This window comes from Falco peregrinus, chromosome 1 (genome assembly GCF_023634155.1).
Source record: "Falco peregrinus isolate bFalPer1 chromosome 1, bFalPer1.pri, whole genome shotgun sequence".
In the NCBI taxonomy this organism is placed as follows: Eukaryota; Metazoa; Chordata; class Aves; order Falconiformes; family Falconidae; genus Falco; species Falco peregrinus.
In genome coordinates this window covers 90,428,205-90,451,302 of record NC_073721.1, presented here as the reverse complement: position 1 = coordinate 90,451,302, position 23,098 = coordinate 90,428,205, and the positions used below count along the sequence as shown (strand labels likewise).

At 37.7% G+C, this 23,098-nt stretch overlaps 2 protein-coding genes across 8 annotated transcripts in view; one reads left to right on the top strand and one right to left on the bottom strand.

The window, feature by feature from the left end:
• Positions 1–900: 900 nt before the first annotated feature.
• GSKIP (GSK3B interacting protein) lies at positions 901–5,000 on the bottom strand. Of its 4 annotated transcripts, none has more exons than XM_055817686.1 (3): positions 4,980–5,000; positions 3,443–3,701; positions 901–2,805 (listed from the first exon to the last, which is right to left on the bottom strand). In XM_055817686.1, the coding sequence occupies exons 2-3, from the start codon at positions 3,698–3,700 to the stop codon at positions 2,644–2,646; spliced, it is 420 nt and encodes a 139-aa protein (XP_055673661.1). In that variant the 5' UTR covers position 3,701; positions 4,980–5,000; the 3' UTR covers positions 901–2,643. The 4 variants fall into 4 exon arrangements, with proteins under 4 accessions (XP_055673661.1, XP_055673553.1, XP_055673655.1 ...); XM_055817578.1 differs by lacking the exon at positions 4,980–5,000 and adding an exon at positions 4,736–4,966; XM_055817680.1 differs by lacking the exon at positions 4,980–5,000 and adding an exon at positions 4,620–4,642.
• A 315-nt stretch (positions 5,001–5,315) lies between these two features.
• ATG2B (autophagy related 2B) overlaps positions 5,316–23,098 on the top strand; it is a 48,233-nt gene continuing 30,450 nt past the window's right edge. For all 4 annotated transcript variants that reach the window (XM_027777067.2, XM_055817447.1, XM_013305290.3 and 1 more), the window contains exons 1-14: positions 5,316–5,681; positions 9,284–9,446; positions 11,270–11,422; positions 12,407–12,509; positions 13,557–13,719; positions 14,198–14,377; positions 16,793–16,889; positions 17,962–18,144; positions 18,818–18,972; positions 19,711–19,822; positions 19,977–20,238; positions 21,113–21,263; positions 21,767–21,859; positions 22,027–22,215. In XM_027777067.2, coding sequence (XP_027632868.2) covers positions 5,520–5,681; positions 9,284–9,446; positions 11,270–11,422; positions 12,407–12,509; positions 13,557–13,719; positions 14,198–14,377; positions 16,793–16,889; positions 17,962–18,144; positions 18,818–18,972; positions 19,711–19,822; positions 19,977–20,238; positions 21,113–21,263; positions 21,767–21,859; positions 22,027–22,215 — 2,166 coding nt within the window. In that variant the 5' untranslated portion in view covers positions 5,316–5,519. The remainder of the gene's footprint in view (positions 5,682–9,283; positions 9,447–11,269; positions 11,423–12,406; positions 12,510–13,556; positions 13,720–14,197; positions 14,378–16,792; positions 16,890–17,961; positions 18,145–18,817; positions 18,973–19,710; positions 19,823–19,976; positions 20,239–21,112; positions 21,264–21,766; positions 21,860–22,026; positions 22,216–23,098) is intronic.

Here is a 23,098-nt window from a genome sequence, read left to right as displayed (position 1 = left end):
CGCCACAGTCTGCACCGGGGACGCGGCCCGTTGCTACGCGACGCAGCGGGCGCTGTGGGCGGCGCGGCCTCCCCTCCCCTGGCAGCCGCCGCGGGGCGCTGCGGGCGGGCCGGGGCCGCTCCTCTGCTGCGGGCCGTCGGCGGGGTAAACAGGCACGGCGTGTGTAGCTGTGCCGCTTTTCTAATACCTAAATCAATGTATTCTAGGACAAACAGCGCCAGTCAGCACATAAGGGACTTTCCCTGACTTCTAGACGCCGCACAGTGCAAAATATACGTGGTACTGCCGAGACCAAAAGTAGCTGTAAGGAGGCGGTTGGGCATCGTGTCAGCTAGCGGGCAGGCTTTGAGGCTTTTAGGAAATTCACAGATCAACTGCAACGGTAGGCCAAGCAGCACTTATTCAGGGGTTTGGATAGTGCAAACAGTAACTGAGGGGCGAAGGATTACCCAGAAGTAATCCAGACATAGCTGAATGACATAGCTTTCCCCATTTCTGAGTTCACACTGCAGTACATTGTAAGAAATGACACCAGTTTCTTCTGGTAACACCTACAAAACACCTCTTTTGAATGTATTTCTCAGCTTAGGTTTATAATAAGCACGCAGAATGACAAAGCATTGTAAAGATGTCCAAGAAAAAAAACATCCTAGCAATGTAATGTTAAATTTGGCATTTTTCCACTTGTATTACTAATGCTTCTTTTCCAAGTCCCTCTTTACAATTGCCTACCTTGTTTTTTCACAACAAAGTTTCAGCAGATACAAGATTGCAGGCAAAGGTTTTAAAATACTTGTTAACTATTTGATATTTAAGTTCTTTTCATAGGCATGATAACTTCAATTGTTCACTCCCCCCCTTTCCAGCAGGTCCCCCCCCAAGAAAACTACAACACACTGGTGCATTTATTTAATGCTTTAATCATTGAAATTGAGCAAGTAAACCAGTCGCAAGGAAAAATATTCAAATATAAATTTGGTAAAGTACATTCTCCTCACAGAGGACTAACCACGTGCCACAAACCTGTGTGCAAAAAGAGAGCCTATGAACAATTTTTAGAGCATGGAAGCACACCCTAAGGTAGAAGATTAATATCAGAAGTTTCAACCTAAATAGATAATAACCACAAAATTAAGCTCTGGAAAACAGAAGCAGTAACTACAGTTGTCTTGTCATAGTTGTACATCACTACCCCAAAGCTATTACAAAAGCTCTACTAGGCTTCTCCAATTAATATAACTAACCCTTAGCAGGTAGAAGTCAATATAGCTCTACTGAAGTCACTGGAATCTGTGACTTTATGAGAACTGATGTATTCCTAAGCATGGCCCCAAAAAAGCTACTGCATGTACTTGTCACAAAAGCATGGCAGAATAATGGCAGGATTATTTAAAGAAAGATGCACGATTATTTAATACTCCAAGAATACAAAAAGTATGAACATCACAGAATGTTAGCTCAACAGTACTGGTATTTCTAACCAACTGTAATTTTAAAAAAGTCAGCCATTCAGTATGTACTTGAAAAGTTACAGCACAACAACAGGTGTATAAAGAGATCTGTACCAGGTATTAAGTAGAAAATACAAGTTATATCTTGCAGTTTGTATTAGTCTTAGCAAATTTCATACAGCCTTTGGTTTCAAACCAATACAATGCAATTGACATTGCAGTGCTTGCTTAGTATTCATCAGGAGAGGATGCTGTACAATTGAGGGAGAAAACGTGAAAAACGGGTGTAGCAAAGTACTGTACTATAGAAAGTAAAGGCTGAAGCAAAAATAGTCTTGGGTATATCCTGTACATCATGTAAACACACATTCAGAATAGTAAACAGGCTAAAATGTCTTCCAAGCCTCCCAGTTACAATATAGCATACTTATACATATATATAGCATATATAACATAGTCGTTAGGAAATGTAGCCCATTACATCCTAATTCTGTGCTTAACTCATTTGCGATTCAGACAATACATTCATATATTAGCAGTACCTCTCATTTATTAGTTCGAGTTTGCTGGTTGCCGTAGACAAGGACAGATCAAATAATACTGAGCCTTGCTTTTAACTCAAATACTGTCACTATATAAGCAATGCTCAACTGTTCAAGAAACATCTTTCTTGTTACCAAAACTGAGCATTTTCAGATTTATGTATAGCAAATCAAGCTGAAATTCTGTTCGTTGCAAAAAGTATTCTCCCAATTATTCTTCATTAACTGGGTAGAGCAAGTAGCTTCTATTTTAAAAAGCAGGTATGAAAACTACTAGTAAGCACAAAAAAAATCACTACTTGTACATGTAACATTTAGTCTCTATATTTTTTTAGAGTTTTGGATAACAACACTTTGAAAAGAGACCAAATTTTTTGAACATTGTAAGCAGCAACTTACTTGCTCACCTACAACAAAAAAAGAAAGTAAAATTAAGAAACTTTTTTGTTATTTATTGAAGTGGCTTTTAATAGCGTTGCAATATACACAAATCTACTGTAGCAAAATACTATAGAGTAGTACTAGCATGAATTAGATACTAATGCAAGAAATTAAGCTTAAGATGTTTATGATTATGTTTGTAAGAAAGATCTCTGTGCCTCATACTAAGAATTCCTTCTAGCATTAAATCTTCCTCACACCCGGGTAAATCATGACTGACTATCTTTCTTCAAAGCTTCTAGTCTTTGCAGTAATGCATTTCCAAAGACCTCTCGATAAGCAGGGCTGAGAGAGTCCAATAACGAGTAGACAGTTTCATGGTACGGAGTTTGCAGTCTGTCATCAGTCTGATCAAAATCATAAGCTACTACCTGCAACAAAGAAATGACTGGTTAAATTTCTGTGGTTAGGTCCACATTTCAATAGGAAAGAGCTATCACAATATTTAACTTTGGCAGTCAGGGAAGTACAGTAATATGAGAATAAAAGGTACTGGATTTAAATTGCAGTCTGTGCTTCCTACTATGGGGCTTAGTGGTAATACAGTATTTAGACAATTTCAAATACCTTTTGTCCAAAACTCAGAATATTAGTAAAATGTATCATTATGACCTTTGCAATGAAGTCTTACATCTGCATGTTTGCACACACACACAAAAAATACAAATGGTGCAAAAAAAGTGCTGTATATATGCTGTTTTACTGACTTATCTGGGTACCCGAGAAACCCAAAGACTGGCGCGCCTGTAACAAATTGCTGCTTCAATCTTCATCATTTTGTGTCTCAAATAAATGCCTGTTTTTTCATCAACTTCCTTTCTTGCTTTGTTGGAAGTAACTAGTTAAAAGTTCCACTTTCTAGGAGAAAACATGTAGGAACAGGCTTTCATAAAAGTACAAGAGGAATATGTAGTTTTGGTGTCACTGAAGAATTTTTCTAGGTACCTTTTGAAAACAACAATTGTTCAAAACAATGAGGCTTATGAAATGACAAAAAAGTTAGTTTACCCTGAGTCCTGCTTCAGTGAGCTCCAGGCAGTATCTGTTCCTTTCCCTGGTTTCCACATTGATATATGCCACATCCACTGCACAGGGAAGTGTTTTTGAGACAAACATGTTGCTGACAGCAAACAGAACATCATTCACAACAGCTTCAGCTTCTAGTCTCATATCTTTCACATCTGTTCCTTCAAAGTCTCTATAATCAGAATCCTCTTCAAACCCCGCATTATTGGGCAACTCCATAGGATTGCATTCAGTCTCCATTCTGCATATAGAAACATTTATTTTAGATTTATTATACCATTACACTCCATATATATTAATACCATAAAATTGTAAAATGAGATACATCTCAAGCAGACATATTTAACGTTGTCAAAAAAAAAAAAGGGAAAATATGAGACCTAGTGACTTCTGTAACTCATGACAGTTCAGAGAACTCAAACTCAAGATGTCGAGCACAAGTGCCGAAGGAGGTTATGCCAGCACACAGAAGGAGTTATCACTGAAGCTGCTGCTTCTTATGCAAGTAACTTGCATTCTGTTGTATAAGATGCTGTTATGATTCAGCAATAATTAAGTCTGCATTTTGCAGATCCTGAATGCAGTAGGAAGACAAGTCACGCCACGAAAAAGAAAAGGAAAACCTATTGCTGGAAAATTTAAGAAAGACTTAGAAAAGCCTGTGAACTAAATGGTTTACCAGAGACTATAAAGTCATATTAACTGCAGCTTTTTGTTTACAGTCAATAAAGAACAATTCTCTTGCTTAGCTTTTATGCACAACTGTCAAAACATTTCAGAGACAGACATCGCTGGTCTCTGTAAGCAACTGTCACCAAAACGGGACGGGCTCTGTGGGGGTTACCACCACAGCGGCTCCAGCAGCTGCCTCTCAGGTACCAGTGTCGCCAGGAGGCCACAGCTAACGAGCGCCCAGGGACCCCCCCGCCCGGGCCAGCGGGGAGAGCCCCTGGGACACTGCCCCGGGAGCCCAGCACTGCTGCCGAGAGGGGACGCGGGCTGGCAGTCACCGCTCGGCGACGCGCAAGACATTCGTTCGGTCAGATCCATCGCTTCCTAACAAACCCCACCTTGGACCTACAAACAAATTCCACAGCAGCCGAAGGCGGCAGGGGAGCCGGCTACCGAGCTGCGTAGCCTGTCGTTCGCACTGACTCACTCCGATTTACTGACAGCGAAACAGCCCCGGCTCGCACCCGCTCCACCGGCGGCGCAGCGCGGGGGCAGCAGGGCGCCATCCCCGCCGGCAGCGCCGCGCCCTGGCAGCCCACCTACCGGCCCCGGCGGCGGGGGGCCGAGGCCCCGCCGCCCGACCCCCAGCGGCTCCGGACACAACGGCAGCCGCCGCTCCGCCCTGCCGGCGGAGAGCGACCCGCCCCGCTGCTTCCCCCGGGGCCGTTCACTAGAGAGGCGGCCCCACACGCCGCCAGCGGCGCGACGGCCCCCAGCACCCGGCGCGCGGCCCCGGCGCCGCCCGGCAGCGGAGGCCCCTCCGGCGCGACACCGCCCCCTCACCCACCTCCGGCGGCCGCTTCCGCCCCCGCCTCCTCCGCTCGGCGACGCCACTTCCGCGCGGACGTCACGGTGCCGGTGACGGGGTTCGGCGGCGGGGGGCGCGCGGGGAGGAAGGCGACAACCAGCCCGGCTCGGCCCGGCCGCCCTCGCCGGAGAGCTGACGCGGGGGGGCGACACGCCGGTCCCCGGCCCCGTGCCCCGCTCCGCGCACCGTTCTGCTGCGCAGCGCGGCTGCGGCGGCCCCCTCCGCGCTTGCGGGCCGCCGGGAAGATGGCGGCGACGGTGTCCGAGTGAGGATGGGGCTACTTGTCGGCGCCGCTTCGCCCTGAGGGGAGGCAGTGCCACCCCGCCGGCGGTGTGAGGGGCGGGGGCGGCGCCGCCTGGCAGCGGGAAGCCCCTGCGGTCGCCCGCGCTGAGGGGCGAGGCAGGGCCCGGCGGCTCCTCACCTCCCTCTCGCCTCCCTTTCGCCGCCCGCCGGAGGGGTCAGCCCCGGCCCCGGCCCCGTCCCGCCGCCTGGCCCCGCGGCCCCCGTCCCGCAGCCGCCATGCCGTGGCCTTTCTCGGAGTCCATCAAGAAGAGGGCCTGCAGGTACCTGCTGCAGAGGTACCTGGGCCACTTCTTGCAGGAGAAGCTCAGCCTGGAGCAGCTCAGCCTGGATCTCTACCAGGGCACCGGCTCCTTGACGCAAGTCCCTCTGGATAAGTGGGTAAGAGATGCCGGCGCTTCGCCCCCTCGGCTGCTGCCGTGTCTGAGGGACCAGCTGATTCCCTGCCCCCGGCTGCCACCCACTTTGTTTTCAGTACCCAGCCTCCTTTGTGTAGAAAGTTACAGCCATAATTCGCATATTTTCCAGGGAACTCTTTTTCTGGTACGCTAGCACTTAAAAAAAACAACCCAAACTGAGCTTTTATTACAGATACGTTTTTCTAGCTACCCTTCGATTTTGTTATTTTAAACTGTAAGAAAAGAAACAAAGTTTAGAAGAAAGGAATAGCTGCTGATATTTCAGGGAGAAGGAACTAGTGTAGCCCAAACTACTAGAAAATGCTGCTGTAGTTACCAAGGAGCATGTTCACTGGCTGTTACTGGAGATTATAAAAACATGAAGTAATCCATGTGATATCTGTGTTTTGTCTTCATCTTGGAGGCATGTGGGTTCTTGTTGACAGCGTTATGCTGAGCTTAGTCCGTGTAGAGCTCTAAAAATTGTCCCCTAGTCTTGCAATAGCGAAGGTACTTGTTGACATTAAATGGCAAGCTGTTTTTAGCTGGGGTTTGCTTAGCAGGTGGAGTGTCACGCTTTGAACCAGCTGGAGCTTTTTCAGTCTTGGTTGTGTCTATGCACACACAGGTATGCATACTTGCAGCCTACTGTAGTAATCCAAAGGCCTGTGTCTGTGTTTGTAATGTTTCTTAAATTTTCTTGGGTTAATTACCAACGTTACTGAATTCTACCTGCCAGTCAAGTGACTGTCATGAGGAACCTTAAGCACTGCTGTGAGTCAGTCATTGAATGCCAGGGTAGCGCAGATGATGACCTAGGTGTGCAGGCTTATTGCTTTGTAAAGTACTTTCAAAACACATTTTTACTGTACTGCGTTCTGGTATCGGGCCCATGCTGGGTACATTTGAAAATACTTGTGAATATGTGATGTTTTCAAATAATGCTTTTCCAGTTGTTTGTGTGAAAATACGTTTGAAAGTGGCAGGAGACAGACTTTGCAGAAATGTTCAATATTAGCAGTGTTTTAGTGTGAGGGGTTTTGTTGTTTGCATGTTAGTTTTCTTTTCTGGCTGTGTTTGCAGCTTGTTTTCTGCGGCCAGCAGTAAGGCTGGCTCGCTTTAATTTAATTATTATGCCCTCTAGTGGGTATCTCAGCGCTCTTCACTGGTCAAAGTGACATTATTTAAAATGTAAATCAGCAGTTATGGACCAGTACTAAATGAACAGTTAATTACGTATACGTACTGATTACAGGTGTATGCGCTAGTGCTTCAGTTATCGTCCCCATTTGTAGATTGGCATTTATTTTTTTTCACTAGTAAACAATGACATGTTTGAGGTTCTCTCTGCACGTGACTTTCTCATGTATGACAGATTGCAAAAACAGATGCCGCGGAAGTACTACAGGGTTGGGTTTTTTCCCCCTAGTCATTGTAAGCTTGTTCTTTATGAATCACCAGGATGACTGTATTTTTACATATTACCCGTTTTTGTAGATACTTCTGTTCATCACTGTAGATATTTTAGCCAACATGTGTTTATTGAGATATGTAGGAATACCTGGGGCTGTTTAACCCCTTTGATTCTTGGGACTTGAGCTGTTTAGAAAAATGTAACCCATAGTGTTTGTAGTTGAATTTTAATAAACACAGAATAGTGCTTTTGTTACTAGTATTACTATGACTTCCAGCTGGAGGCTTTCAGTTGATAATGTTGGAACAAGTCCTGATGTCAGTTTCACTTGGAATGGTCTAATTGCTGCTTTCTAGGAACAACTGGCTTGTTTATGAACTAATGTAGCTATAAGAGTACTTGGTTTTGGTGTCTTGGTTTTTTTTTTTTTTTTTTACTTTTAGATAGCAAATGTTTATTTCAAAATAATGAGGAATGTACTGCAATACACTCATTTTTATTGCCATGTATGTTGGTAGCAAAAAGATATTTGAGTCAGATTTATTAAAAATATGGTAACTAGCTTACTTCCTGCTGTAGAAAACTATTTTGTAAAGGTTTATGTAATTTAAATGAATCTGTGGTATTTCCAAATATAGCTTTCGTGCCAAATAATTATTTTAGTATATTTATAATCTTACAGTCTTATGCTATTGCCACGTCTATAATTCTTATATTTAGTTCAAAATGAAGTTTCAATGTCACTGAATCTTATTTGATTGTTAATTTCCTGATAAAATTGTTTCAGGCTCTGTTTCTTTAAAATTGGTGTCTTTTTCAGCTGCTTGAGTGGACTTTGGTACAGAAGCTAGAAAAGCTGAACATGCAAACAAACAAAGTTCTAAATGCAAAGTTATTAAGAGCATAAGCAGAGCAGTAAGTTAACATAATGGAAAAGTCACACCTAGAGACTTAAGGATGAAAAACGTTGTTTTCTGAAGACTTTTTTTGTTAATTTTTACTTTAAAATTATTCTTTATAATTAGAATAAAATTTTTACTAGAATTAAAAAAAACAAACCACGCTTTTAAATTCTTATTGAAAAAAAAAACCCTAATTTCTTTAATTTATGTATTTTAAAAGCGGTGGCCCTGTTCAATACAGGAAGGTCAAAACCACATTCTTTGTGTTGGAGATTGTGCCCTAGTATTACAACCATGGTCTTTAGTAGGGTCTTTATATTAGAAAGTTGCTCTGACTGAATTTGGTATGTGATTTATATTGTTTTTTCTATTGTTAAAGCAGCCTAAATAGTTCTTGTTCAATAACTGTGGTTTTTAACTAAATTTTTGAATCAAGGCACAAATAGGGATTTGCATGGGTTTTTTTAACATATATGTGAAGAATATGTTTCCTGTGCATGAATGTAATGAAAGCTATATAGTGCAACAAGTGAGTCTTTTCTGAGGATTATGGAAAATGTCAAAATCCTAAATTGCGACTTCAGAGCTGGTGTTCTATTTTCTCATCAATTTTGTTTACTGTGTGATACTGAAGGCAACTTGACTGTAGTTTTGTTTATGATGTCACTATAAAGGACTGGGTTAGCCAAACAGTTTCTGTAGAATATTGGTCTGTCCATTGAGCTTCAATTTCGAAATTAGTGCTGAACATTGAACACATTAAAATATACTTTAGAAACAGCAAGTTTGTTATTTGTATGTTGCAAGTATGTTACAGCAAGAGGTCATTATTTGGTTCCCTTGTTCCAGTGTCACAGAGAAATGTGACATGAGCATTACACAAAAATTATAGGGTAGTGAAATGCTCTGTACTTTTTGCATTTTTACTGTCAGCCTGTTTTCAGCTTTCTTCAAGTATTGCTGGAGAAAGAATAAATTAACTTGTGTCAGTACTGTAGTATTTATAACAGTAAAGTAGCAGAATTTTTTTGGTATAGTCCAAAAATACAGGTTATGCAGCTGCTACAGAGAAATCTGTATTATGCTAAAAGCAAAGTAATTAATGTGAAACAAATTACAATAGAAATAAAATACTTGAAAGTGGCCAGTTTATTGTCTTTTTGAATAAAATTAATTTTCTGGTAGCCTCAATTTATTTTATTTATTATATGCAAAATTATGCATGTGTTTTGTTTTTTTTTTTTTTTATATTTTATTCTTTTCTTTTAGTGTCTTAATGAGATCCTGGAGTCTGCAGATGCACCTCTGGAAGTCACAGATGGATTTATCCAATCAATTTCTTTATCTGTTCCATGGGGGTCATTGCTACAGGATAACTGTGCATTGGAAGTAAAAGGATTAGAGATGGTCTTCAGGCCAAGACCAAGGCTTGGTAGGCTTATTTTTTAATTTTCAGAAAGGAGATTCTTTATATTTTTTTCAGAGGCATAAGGCTACACTTGATTTAGTCAGTTCTTAGCCTTTTTAAAGTGCCATTTAATTTACATACATACTTTGTTATTAATGCAATAAAGAAACTGTCAAGTGTTTATCAGTTGATTGGCAAGTGTTTCTCAGTTGGTTGTTGTTCTGTTAAATAACTTAAAATGTTTATAATGTTCCTACTGTTGTATCTCTTCTTCCAAAGTCTTTGAGATGTATTGAAATGAAAATAATACTCTGTGCAAAGGAGTTTTGGTTAGGTTTTTAGGGTGCTGTATGTCAAGTGCTGTTAAGTCAGCGTTAGTAGCTGTCTGTTAGCTGGCAGTAGAGTAGCAATAGTGTAAGACTGTGAGGGGGGATTACAGTGAGGTTCTGGCTTTGTTTGGCAAATTGAGGGTAAATCATCTTGTATATTTGGAGAACAACTAACAATTTAATTGCTATCACAGTCTGAGATAATGAGTTTTGGTTATAATGCTGAGAGGGTTGTCTGAGCTCCTCTAGCTTGTCTGTATCCATATGAATCTAACTGATCTAGTTAGACTGTCCCGGTGCTGATTGTCAAACTTCCATACATTCTGTTAAGATGCGTTGTTATAGTGTGTGTGGGACATCTAGTGCATTTTCAGCATCTGGAAAATTTTGATTGAATGTCTGAAGAATTTTTATTTGTTTTCCTTTTTATAATGTAGAGATGTTAGAAGAAAATATTTCTTTAAATGAACCATGAAGAAGAGAAAAAATGCAGAAAACCTATTTTCCACCTTTTGCAAGTCACCTTGAGTAACTTGCTTATCTATGCTCTGCATTTCATTCTTATTTGTTTAACTGGCACTAAATTTTGAGCAATCTTGTTATGTAAGATTATTGCTTTGAAAGAATGGTAGTATTAGGAGGAAGCTTTATTTATTTACTTGCATGCATTCAGTTCTTTGATGTACAGTGCTTTATAATACAGTGGAAAACCCCCCACAATGCTGTTTTTATCGCACTTCTGTAGCCACATGGATGTTTCCAGACCTGAATGCTAAACTGGAGTGTTATGCCTGTTTAACATGTTTTTATTTGTGCTAATTTCACTTTTCTTTGCCTATACTAGACTCTTACAGTTTGGTTAACTTGTCTAATCTGGTTTTACAGTATTTGCTCACAAAGGGCTTGGCATTAGCTGATAGGAATGCACTATCAATTAAGTTATTCTGGCTCCTGAAAAACTTGTTCAGCTTAATATGTGCTGTGCTCTTGGATTTCATTATATTCTACTTACTATGTCAGGGCTGTGATAGATATTTAAAATGTGTTCTAGTGTGCTAAAATAACATCTTACACTTTTAGTCTTTCCCTATCTAGTATATGTTTCAAATGGAGTAAGAAACCTTAAAAAAATTCTTAAAAAAACAAACAACAAAACAAAATTCTTATTTGCTTGATTTCTCTTTGCCAATTATGCCTGTCAAGTCATACCAATATAATTTCTTCAGAAATTACTCTCTTAAACCAGTGCTGCAGATCAGTTACGTTAAATCGTGCTTTCATCTTGTTTATATTGAATTTTAAAATACCAGAATCTTAGCAATGCAATCTAAATAGATTCAAATAATTTTGAAGTAGTGAAGTGTATAGAGAGATTATAACTAAACTTGTTTTTAAATATGACTTCTTACTAAGCTGTTGAAATTCTTCTCTGGATGTGCCAAATGTATTATTTTGTTTTGTCTGTATTGTTTCAAAATGTTCGCAGTCAAATTTATTAAGACTTCTTTAACTCCACAGCATCTGGGTCTGAGCCTATGTATTGGTCAAGTTTTATGACCAGTAGTATGCAGCTCGCAAAAGAGTGTCTTAGCCAAAAATTGACAGATGAACAAGGAGAAGGGTCCCAGCCTTTTGAAGGACTTGAGAAATTTGCAGAAACTATTGAAACAGGTATGAATTAATTATTGAGATGTGAATAATCATCTGAGATTAGTTTGTTGTGTCTCAGTTTTACAAAATGGCATCACATTTGTCAAAACTTATTTCACAAAATTTCACTTGTTATCATTGCTTGTAAAGTTTAAACAGGAAGGCAGGACAATTGATCTTGTTTTCAAAGCAGGGGGGGAGCTCAGTTAATTACTAAAATATATGTTTACTTCCCTTAGTGGACAGAATGAACCCTACTTCAGGGCAAATTGGAGTTTACACCAGAGCAAATCCAGCTAAATCTGTGCCTGAGTGATTGGTGAGATTCCTTGGTTTTGGAGGTGTTAGTTTAGTTCATCACACAAACTTTAGATTTTTAGTATTAATATTGTTGAAGGAGAAACAGAGAATGGCTTTTGAGCTGTTTTTACACAAAGCTGACCTGTTACGACATACGTGTATCAATAATAACACCATGTTGTTAGAAGTACTTTCGAAACTCTGTTTTTTATTGGTGGTGGGTTTTTTTAAGTGGCAGAAACTAAGGGCTGATGACCACATTACATGGTGGAGAGCCTAGTGCTAAAATGTACAAGTTAAGGGAAATGTTTAAAATCAGATCTAGAAATAGAAGTATTTAGCCAAAGTAGTGTGATGCTATAGAAATCTTTGGGAGTTCAGACATGGTGCACAGTAAAGCAGGTACTTCCTTTGAGGATCATCCACACTGAGCCATAGAAAACTCGGTTTGAGTTGTCACTTGCTTAAATATCCTTGCGTTAAAGGTCTGTTGCATGGTATGGATGTACATCTTGGACGTTTAATAGGAGTTTACATTGTCACTTGATGTCTTGTTACATTATTAAACTCGGTTGATCATTTCCAGTGAAATAAATACTGACAACTTAAATAAAATGAAAGACCATTTTAAATTGGTTACAAAAGTAATTGTCAAGTAACTTGGCTTAAATGCTTGCATGGTATCTTTTTGTTTTCTCACTTAAGTTCTAAGAAGAGTGAAAGTTACCTTTTTAGATACTGTTTTGAGAATAGAACATGTGCCGGAAAACTCTAAAAGTGGAACTGCACTTGAAATTAGAATTGAAAGGTAAAGACTTTTTTTTTTTTAAATCTCTTGTGGTTTTTTTCCTTAAGTCACTCTTTGCCATTTCCTGTACAATACATTTTACCCAGGCACACACATTCTTAGTATACAGTTACACACTAGATTTTGGGCACCTCTTCTTATAATGCCAGTGAGCATGTTATCAACTTAACATGTTTAAGCTAAAGATATTTAACCATCAAATTAGAAGACTCGGGATTTCCCAAAGATAAGTGAATCACCACTTCTGCAGTTAATGAATACCATTTCTCATGTGTTTACCAGTCAGTGGATATTGTGGGCAAATCAGGCCATCTCTTCGATACACAAAAGGAACTGACCTTTTTGAGTAAGACACTTGTAAATATTTTCGGAAAGGCACAGTCCTGAAAAAAAACCAAAAAAACCAACAACTGAAGATTTTAGGTCCTCTGTGAGCTTTCGGAAGAGCCCACATGTATTCTCTGGCTGTGAACTTGAATACTGTGCATGTTATTAAAATATTTGTTTTGACCTTTGGGATAGTGTAATTTTACTTTCTTGCAAAGTATTGAAATCATTACTAAAAAAAACCTGGTTACAGTATTGTAATGTAAAAAATTTGATTTCACAGAAATTTTGCAGGAAATTTTCAACTTTCATTTTAACAGAATGTTACTTTCAAGTAATACTTTCAGACAACAGAAAAATACTAGATACCAGATTTTTTTAAAATGCAGTTTCTAAAGCAAGAATTGCCAGTGACCCAATGGAAACGTATGTATAGAGGTGTTGGGCAGACTCCTTTGCTTTGTGTTCAGATTAGACATAAGTACTAGGGTAATACACTAGGATATGTTCACACTGGAAGCAGGTAGTCCTGTGGTGTCCTGTAGATAATATTTCTACCCGTTTCCAGAGAGTGGTGGTTTCTCCTTTGATGACAGTCAGTGGCATTGTAAATAGCATAAAGAGAGAGAGTGAGAGCATGTACAAACTTAAAAGCTAAATGGCACAAAAAAGGTAACAATTTGCATGCACCTACCATCTTTATTTCCTTTTGCCTCCTAGAACTATGTACTGTGATGAAACTGCAGATGAGTGCTCTGGGATTAATGTACATCAGCCCACAGCTTTTGCTCACAAGTTACTGCAGCTCTCAGGTGTCTCTTTCTTCTGGGATGAGTTTCCTGCATCAGCAAAGTCCTCTCCAGTGTGTTCAGCTACACAGCTGGTAAAATTAAATACATTATATAAGAATGTATATTGACAAAGGATAGACTATATTGTTACACTAATATATTAGATTCCTTCTGAAGGAGATACAAGTTAACTTTTACTTGCATCTGTGTTCAGTAAGTTTCATAATCACTTCCTGTTGATTTTGAGAAGGAGGAAAGAAAGGGAGATTGTAGGACTTGCTAAAATTTAGGATGTATTGTACTGGAATGTGGTTGCAACTTGAATGTGTAGAAGTCCTCTGCAATATGCTGTTCTGTGGAAGGTTGCTCCACTTCTTTTTGCAAAGGCCTAACATTTCACATTGTACATGCCTTGTTTCTTTCACAGTTATCAATACATGTTTTTAAGGCCATTGTCAAATTTATATTTGTGTAAAATGATAATTTGTGTGATAACCTTATTTGAAATGCCTTTTTTTTTTAATTGTAAGAAATGGGATACACTCACTCCTTTCTTTGTAATGTTTTAAGGCAACTGAACCAAAGCTTTCCCCTAGCTGGAATCCAAAAATCATTTATGAGCCACATCCACAATTAACAAGAAACTTGCCGGAAATTACTCCTTCTGACCCTGTACAGATCAGTAAGCTGATTGGTAGAATGGAGTTAAGCCTAACATTAAAACAAAATGAAGTACTTCCTGGAGCTAAGGTTAGTCATGCTTTTCTGGTCTTTAACTAAATTAATAGTTATGTAGGATTTTATTTTTTTACTGCATGAAAAAAAATGGTGAGGTTCTCATGGAGGAAGAATCCCCTTAGTTTTGTTGTAGATTGTCTGCATGCAAAACCAATTAAACACCTTTACAGTGGCCAGGCAAGCCAATGGCACACTGAAGTCTGTTAAAGAAGAATTCCTGTATGTTAGAGAAACTGAATTTATGTATTGGAGTAACTCCTGAGAAAGTTGTTTTGCTTTCATGAAACTCCTGCTGCTGTTTGTTTATTCTTTTTTACTTGTAGTACTGTGACTGACTTTGCCTACCTATGTGTGAAATGTTTAACTGGGTGATTAAAATAACTTTGGTTTTAAAAGGGTACAATTTACTTCAACAGCTGCAAGTAAACCTTAAATGATTGATTAGATTGCAGCATTGTAAAACTAATATCAACTACTGCCAAATTTTTGTAGTAAATTTTACTTTTGTATAGATTTGTAGTAAATCAAATAATAATGCCATCTTTCAATGCTACTAGTTAAAATAATAAATTATTTGACATTTACATTAAGATACAGGAAGCAAAGCAGTTGAAATGAAGTTCTGTAAGAAAAGTACTGTAAATATATTCCCCTTGCCTGCAGTTTTAAAGTTGGCTATTGACCTGTCTTGTATAGTCTACTACAGCTGAAAAATTTGCTCAGCAGTTTGTAGTCAATCTTTAACTTTTCTTGTTTCTTCAGTTAAGAATAGGCCTTGAAAAGTGAAATAGCATATTTTGTTTGGTGTGAAATAGATATGCTGGCTGTTTCAAAAGTATGAATAGTTAATGCAGTTAACAACCTTTAAATTAAGTGATGTCCAGATGTTTCTAAAGATCAAAAATTCCCCACTTTTGTATCATTAGATGTATTTTAGGGTAGCCAGAAGAAAAATGTCAAGGGCAGCCTTGAGAGTCATTTTTGTTCTGTAGATGTTCAGTATAATAGAATGCAGAGTAGTAGTCTCTGCAAGTTGGGCTTGAGTACAGGCAAAACACTTTTTGTATGTTAAGTAACAGCAACATCTGAACTAGTGAATGTTTGCAATATTGCATGACAAAATCGAAGGAGAAGGTGTTTTTTGGTTTATCAGGTAGAGTTAACGCAGATTGGAAAGACCCTAGACTAAGCAATGAACTGCATCTGTGTTAAACTTTAAACTCTGGAAACTGAATTACATTAGAACATCTTTGATTAGAATAGGTGTTTCAAGCATGTAAACTACAAAATATACTGTGTAAGTTCACGTCAGGTATAACACGCTTCTATGATTTCATTTTCTTTCAACTCTTTGCAAAGGATGGAAAAAAAATAGTAGGAAACAGTATATAAAACAAATTCATTGTTTATTTTCTCCGCTTAGATAAATATTCCCCTAAGTTATTTATAAACAAAAGTGTATTTTCATATAAATGCATTCCATTGCATCCACTGGGTCACATTTGCTCCACTCCTCCTTCTCTGACCTTGGTGTCTGCTGGACTGTTCCTTTTGCTGTTTTTATCTCACTGCCAACACAGCATTTTGCACTTTCTTAAATATGTTTTCACAGAGGCACCACCAGCTTTGCTGATGGGCTCAGCTGTGTCCTGAGGTGGGCCCTTACAGGGCTGGCTGGCAGCAGCTCTGCCTAGCACCGGGCAGACCCTGCCTGACCTCTTAGCAGGGAGGCTCCCCCTGCATGTCCAGCTGCCAACACCTTGCCACCTACACCCACTAGAAAGGTATAATCATGAATGGACCAATGTCTGGGAGTACAGGATTCTACAATTGAAAATAGATCTGTACAAGTCTTTAAGATAATTTTAGCTTGAGCTTCTAAGTGGCTTGTTTTGTTGTGTACTATCTCAAACCAATTAGACTTCTACAAACATCCCACTCTTTATGAAGAAATTGACTTTATTCATCTGTATACTAAAGAGAAGTCCTGAAGAGAACCTGTACAGTTTTTAAGGTCTACTTCAGAAGGTGCTGACTTCAGTATTTTATTATCAGTACACAATACTAACTATATTGTTGATTGTCTCAGGAATTATTAAAGCAGCAAAAAGAAATAGCAGGTTGATAGTATTCTTGAATTTTCCTGTTAGGTGACTGTGTATTTACTTTAAACTACTGAATTGTCAGTGATACACCTGTGTTTGTCCTGACAGGCTACAGATTGGAAGCAATACACAATTAAATTTCTAGCTGTCATTTTGTAGATGATGACACCGCTAGAGATGTGAAGATGAAGACACTGCTGGAATGGTTGTATTCCTTACAGCATCAAAATCTATTATCACAATAGATGATTGAAGACTTCGAAAGAAAAATTCCTTAACTGCTCTTGAAAGTGGTTTTTTTTTGGTTTTTTTTTCTTTGTAGTTGGATGTAGATGGACAAATAGACTCTGTACATCTATTTCTGTCACCAAGGCAGGTTCATCTTCTGTTGGACATGCTAGCAGCTATTGCTGGACCAGGCAAGTGAACATTCTGTAAATGTTAAATGTGTATTACGGTGGACAAAAAATAAACTTTGCAAGATAAACAGGTTTGCTCAGTGGGAATTAAATATTTGTGATGGTAGAATATTATTAATTTCAATCCGATATTAGCAAAATGTTTTGTAGCTGCCCTGAGTAGGTCGATGATCAATTTATTGGCTTAAGTTGCAAATTGTACGTGTAGCTAATGAAAACCTAGGCTTGACAAGTAACTGTGTAATAGAACAAGAGATGGGGAAATGGTAAATGGAGAAAATCAGGAGGCCAAAACAGTTTTGGTTCTTGTAGCTTCTGTTTCATGAGAGGGGCTTAGCAGCCTGGTTCCTTCTCTGTCCTCTGCTTTAGCGGCAGGCACAGAAAATGTAGAACAGACAGTAATTGAGGTCATTTGTCCATAGCTGCTAAGCAATAAACAGCAGTGTTTCCATTACTGCAGTAGTAGGATGAGGGTGTTTTTGTTTTTGTGTTCCTTCCCAACGCACCTACCTAATGTAACAGCAGTTATTAGGCTAGATATTTAATCTTCTTTTTGAAAAGATTTATCATGTCCTAGGTAGATGCTTAATATTCTTCTAATGATACTGCTACATATGTTGTACTGGACTTGTTCATTGTTTTTGGATTAACTGGAAAAGCATTACATATAGTTTCCCATATGTGTCATCTTCAAACCTGAAATTTTAATAATCCTTAATAGTTAAACTCTTAAGAGGTTGTATCTTTAGTCCCGAAAGCTGACTGAGAAGAGAAATATGTACTGATATTATATGTGAACACATTTATGTATATGAGCTGAAAATATTTTTTTTCAGACTTGAAATTAATGAATGTGAGGGAGGGGGTAATTTTTTTTGGGCAAGTAAAATCTTCAAAACAACAAACTGCATGTATATACATATCTGATATACAACAGATCTGTATATACAGAGATGTACACATATATACAACAACACCAGCTGGCTAATTTTCAGATTAATTTTTGAATTTTCTTTGAGACCCTGGTAATGAAATTACAGTGCGCTTTCTGTCCTTTTTCTGAATTTCTCAGAGAGTCTAAGCAGGATAGAATTGTCAAACAAAGATAGGAAGAACCGGCCAATGCAGCAAGAGGATGAGTATCGGATTCAGATGGAGTTGAAACGTTATTTAAGAAAAGAGTCTTTATCTGCAGGAGCATCATCTGAACAAAGCTTCTATGAGACGGAGAGCGCCAGAACGCCTTCTAGTCGTGGCAAGTATAAAAGATGATCCCGCATAGCAAATAACTGTTGTTAAATTATATAAATGGACTGTTTGTCTTTTATCTTACTAACTTTAATATCAAAAGAACTTTGACTAAGAACAATTGTGTACTATTAATTGTACTGTTGAATAAAAAAATAACACCTAGTTTAGCTATCGGGCTAGACTTGATTCAGTATTTCATTAAAACTGTTCAGTAATCTGTATGTTACTGTGCAACACAGTAAATACACATGCAGTATAACACTTCAATTGCATGTTTGACAAAATTAAAAACAGAATAATAATTGCATTGCCTGCCCTGATATTTATATTTTTATTTGAATATTTTTTTATGATTTTTAAAATGTAAAAATATGAACTTTGAATTGTCAGGAGAGTGTATGAATTTGTAGATATTATGCCAACTAGAATATGAAAATTCAACGTTGAACTGTTTTTGTATGTATTCGGGGTTTTGTCTTTTTTTTAGTAATCCCTGTCCATAGATGATACTAGTCTCAAGAGAACTTGGAACTTCTGTAAATAATATATTTAGCTGGTTATTCTGTCTAGCAGTTAGATTTCTAAACTTAAGAATACATTTCCACTTTAAGTTTGGGTTGGGTTTTTTTTTTTTCCCAATTAGAAAATAACTCTTTGCTATCTGTGTTTCTTATTAGAAGAAGAAGTTTTCTTTTCAATGGCTGAAATGGACATGTCTCACAGCCTTTCCTCCCTTCCACCTCTTGGAGACCCTCCAACCATGGATCTAGACTTGTCTTTAACTAGTACATATACAACTACACCAGCAGGATCTCCACTGAGCACAACAGTGGTATAGTATCTAAATCTAAAATCTTTTTGAAATTAACACTTCTGTCTAAAACTTGCATATATTCTTTATAATATCAAGAACTATTGCAAGATTCTAGGACAACTGAAAATGTTTAGAGCTGATAGTATTCCTTTTCTGCTATGGAACTGGTATTGGAAAGTTTCTCATCTGTTTGGGTACCAAAACAGGAAATTTAATGTATTTTTTTCAAATGTTGTGTAGCTTATACAGGATGTTTTATGATTTATTTTCTTTTTCAATAACTGCATGTTTGCCATCTGGGTTTTCTTTTAGAAAGAACTACACAGGCAATGACAGTAAAAAGTACAAAATTGTTGTATTACATTATTACTCAAGCAACATAAAAATTGCAGTGTTGATATCGCCATCTTTCCTGAATCTGTTATATGGCTAATGTTTTGCTTAGTGAAAGCTATGGAGCACAGTTGTGCTTTTTACAGAGAAACGGGAGAATATACGCTTATGGATAGAGCAGCTTTAGCTTTAAAATATATGTGGGAGTATGTGATGATAGTATTTAGAAAATGTAGCCTGAAGTAAAGCATATTTAAGTTGTTCAGTTGAGCACCAATATGCCATGAAATGGCGTCCTGTTGTTTGTTTATGCATGTATCTTCTTTTTGTTCCTTTACCTTATTGTTTGATCTAATGTCTTACCATCTAATTGTCAAATTTAAGATTTTTTTTGTTTTGTTTTTGGTTTTGGTTTTTTTTAAGCTTCAACCAACTTGGGGTGATTTTCTTGATCGTAACAAACAAGAACTACAACCTCCAAGAAGTTCTACGCTTACAGCCAATGTGGTTCACCAGACTTCCTTAAGAAGGACGTGTAAGTAAAATTGTTTTGCATTCTGCTCCCTCGATAATTCTGGAAATCAATTGTTATGCAGCAAGTTGATAAAAAGAAATGAAAATCAAAAGTAAGATGATTTTATAAATGTGTTATTGCTGAAAAATTACGTGAACTTAATTTTGTATTTCAGCTATTCCATCCAGATCTGTTTCTGTGGATGAATCCAGACCTGAGCTTCTTTTTAGACTGGCAGTTGGAACTTTCTCAGTGTCTGTACTTCATATTGACCCTTTACCCCCACCTGAAAGTTCACTGAACCTTAACCCATTGACACCAATGGCTCGGGATTTCTTTACCCGAATAGAAAAGATTGAGCCAGTTAAGTTTTCAACAGAAGATTTTCTGTCCTTCCGAGAAGTGTTTGCAGAAGCTTGTTCTCATGATCACCTTAGGTATAACTTTGCTTATTAATAAATATAGATAACAGAAATATCTTTTAAGTAAGTTTGAATAAGTTTATTTCCATAAGAATTGTATTCACTTAATTGTATTCAACTTTGTTGATTTCAAAATGGCCTCAAATTTTGACATCTGTTGTCTGAGACTTTTTTGTGGTTTTTTTAAAAATAAAAAAAGAAAAGTGCATAAACATTAAAATCGACCTAACTCTTTTCAACAATAGATGAATTAAACTAGGTACGATTTCTACCACAAAAATCTAGACAGTCAAGAATCATTAAGTGAATTATTTCTTTAGAAATAGCTGTATTTTACAGGACCACCTTTATTCCAGTATAAGGATTTCTGCTTGAAGAAGCTTAGGGTTTTATTTAGTGTAAAATAGTATATTAACAGGGATAAAAAGTTAGCATGAGCAAAATTGTAAAGTTAGTCAACAATTGGGTTTTTTGGAAGTTTTTAATGTCCCAGTATAGTGTATGAAGTAAAATATTTAGGGGTGTATATATCTTTTTTTACCTTATGCATGTAACTTAGACTTTTTGAGGCATTTGACTATTTCATTGTTTATATAAGGATGTTAATTCCCAGCTTTGTGAATTGCATCTTGGGTTAGATGTCAGAAGTGTGCTTTACAAATTTCTCTACACTGACCATTGTTGAATGTTTAATGTAAAAGAGTTTCATTGTCTTTGTTGCTAAAGCTATAATACATTAGATTTTTTTCTTATTTTCGATGAAATTATGGCAGTTTTAATAATTTTTTTTAAAAGGACTGTAGTGATCCTTTTTTAAATCAAGTCTTGACTTTCTGTAATTTTTATTGTTCTGTGTTACTCATTATAATTAATAATTTTCATAATTCAGATTTATAGGTACTGGCATCAAAGTGTCCTATGAACAAAGGCAAAGGACTGCCTCTCGAAGTTTTAGTACTGATTTATGTATTGGGGATATGGAGTTCCTTGAATGCCTTTTTTCTACTGACTCTCATTCCATTCAACCTCATTATACAGAGGTATGTAAAAAATACAGGTAGTTCCATAGAAAATAAATGTTAATTGTATAACTGAGAATGCTAGATTTTAAAATGCTTGTAATTTTATTTTTTTATTATTTTTTTAACATGTTATGGTTTTAAGATGCAACTTCTATTTTAATTGTAAGCTCAAACAAGGAACCAGACTGCTGTCATACCTGACAGGAATAGAGTTAAATATTTAAATATGCTTAGCACAATATGGGAATTAGAGTAAATGTTTTCCAAAAACTGCTGTAGTTGAACAATGAGAAGGTTTCTCTGGGTGATGATTATTTTTTCAGCTCTTTTAAGGATCAGACATCCGATAAAGTGGTTGAATAAATGGACTGAGTAAGCATTTGAGTTGAGGCTCTGTTTGCTGATTTAAATGTAGGGTCACCTACGCTTTGTTGTAGGTGAAATGTCATAAACGTGTTTTCCTATGGCAACTCTTTCCTCCTTATCTATTAATTATTTTTAATTCTTGTTTTATTCTAAAGCTGCTGACATTTCATTCTGAAGAAGGAAGTGATTCTCATGCTATGCCATGCCTTCAGCTTCATTATAAGCATTCAGATAATAGAGGACCTCAGGTAAGGTGGGAGATTAAAACCCCCAAGTTTCTATATAATAGCCTTTGTCTAATTTTGTTCATTTTAACAGAAAGGTATCTTGTAAAACAGAGGGTCCATGAGTTTGTTGCTGTAATTTGATTCACTATATTGTTAAGGATTTTAGTGCTTTTTCTCTTTGTTTTCAGGCTAGTCAAGGGAGACTCAGTTCGGTTCCACAGAAGGCAGAGTTACAAATAAAGTTAAGTCCAGTGTTTTGTGAGCTGGATATTAGTATTGTAGACAGATTAAATTCCTTACTTCAGCCACAAAAACTAACTACAGTGGAGATGATGGCGTCTCACATGTATGCTTCTTACAACAAGCACATAAGTCTGGTAAGTTAAAAGTGAAATTGATTAATAAACTTGCTGATTTTTTGCAGGGAGAAGGCAGGACGGCACTAAGCCTAAGATAGCTAATTCTGATTGATTTGTGGTGGTTTGTTTTTTTGCTTTTGTTTTTTTTTGTTTTGGTGTGTGTTTATGTGGTTTTGGTTTGGTTTTTTTTTTTACTTTGAATACAAAACAGTAGCCATTTGACATAGGTACTCACTTTAGGTTCAGTGGTTGCACGCTTGATAACAAACCTAAAGGCAATGGTAGCTGCTTCACAAACTGTCAGATCCCAGCTTGAAGCAATCAGAACTGGGCAAAAAAGAGGAATTTTGACTGATTTCTAATCCCTAATCTGTCCGACCATGTTCTCCAGCAGTTGATTAAACTGTTGCTGACAATTCTACTTCTGTATTGAAATCTTTAGGTGTCACAGTCAGTCTAGTTGCCTGTGCTGTGCCTTAGCTGTTTTTGGGGTAGGTAATAGAAAGGATGGGGATCATATGCATTACATTCTAGTGACTGAGGACCAACAGAAATTGGAGCTTGTTTGTCTTGGTTCAGGTTGTCAGTAGGATTTCAGTGTTGGTACCTTTAGCACAATAACATTAAAATTGAAGGCTTTTCTTGAAATAACATGAGGAAGGATTAATGCAATTAACTGATTTTCTACACAGCAACGAATACCTTGATGTAATTATATTGCTGCATTGATTCTTTACTGAAAAATTAGTCTTCAAAAATTGAGAATCCTCATTTTTAAAATTAGTAAGACATCAATAATTTCTATCAATGTGGTCATGTTCTGAAAGTGTGGTTCTTTTCAATGATGGTCAGCAATAAGCTGTGCTCAGGGAGGTTTTGCATGACACATTAGTGATGGGAA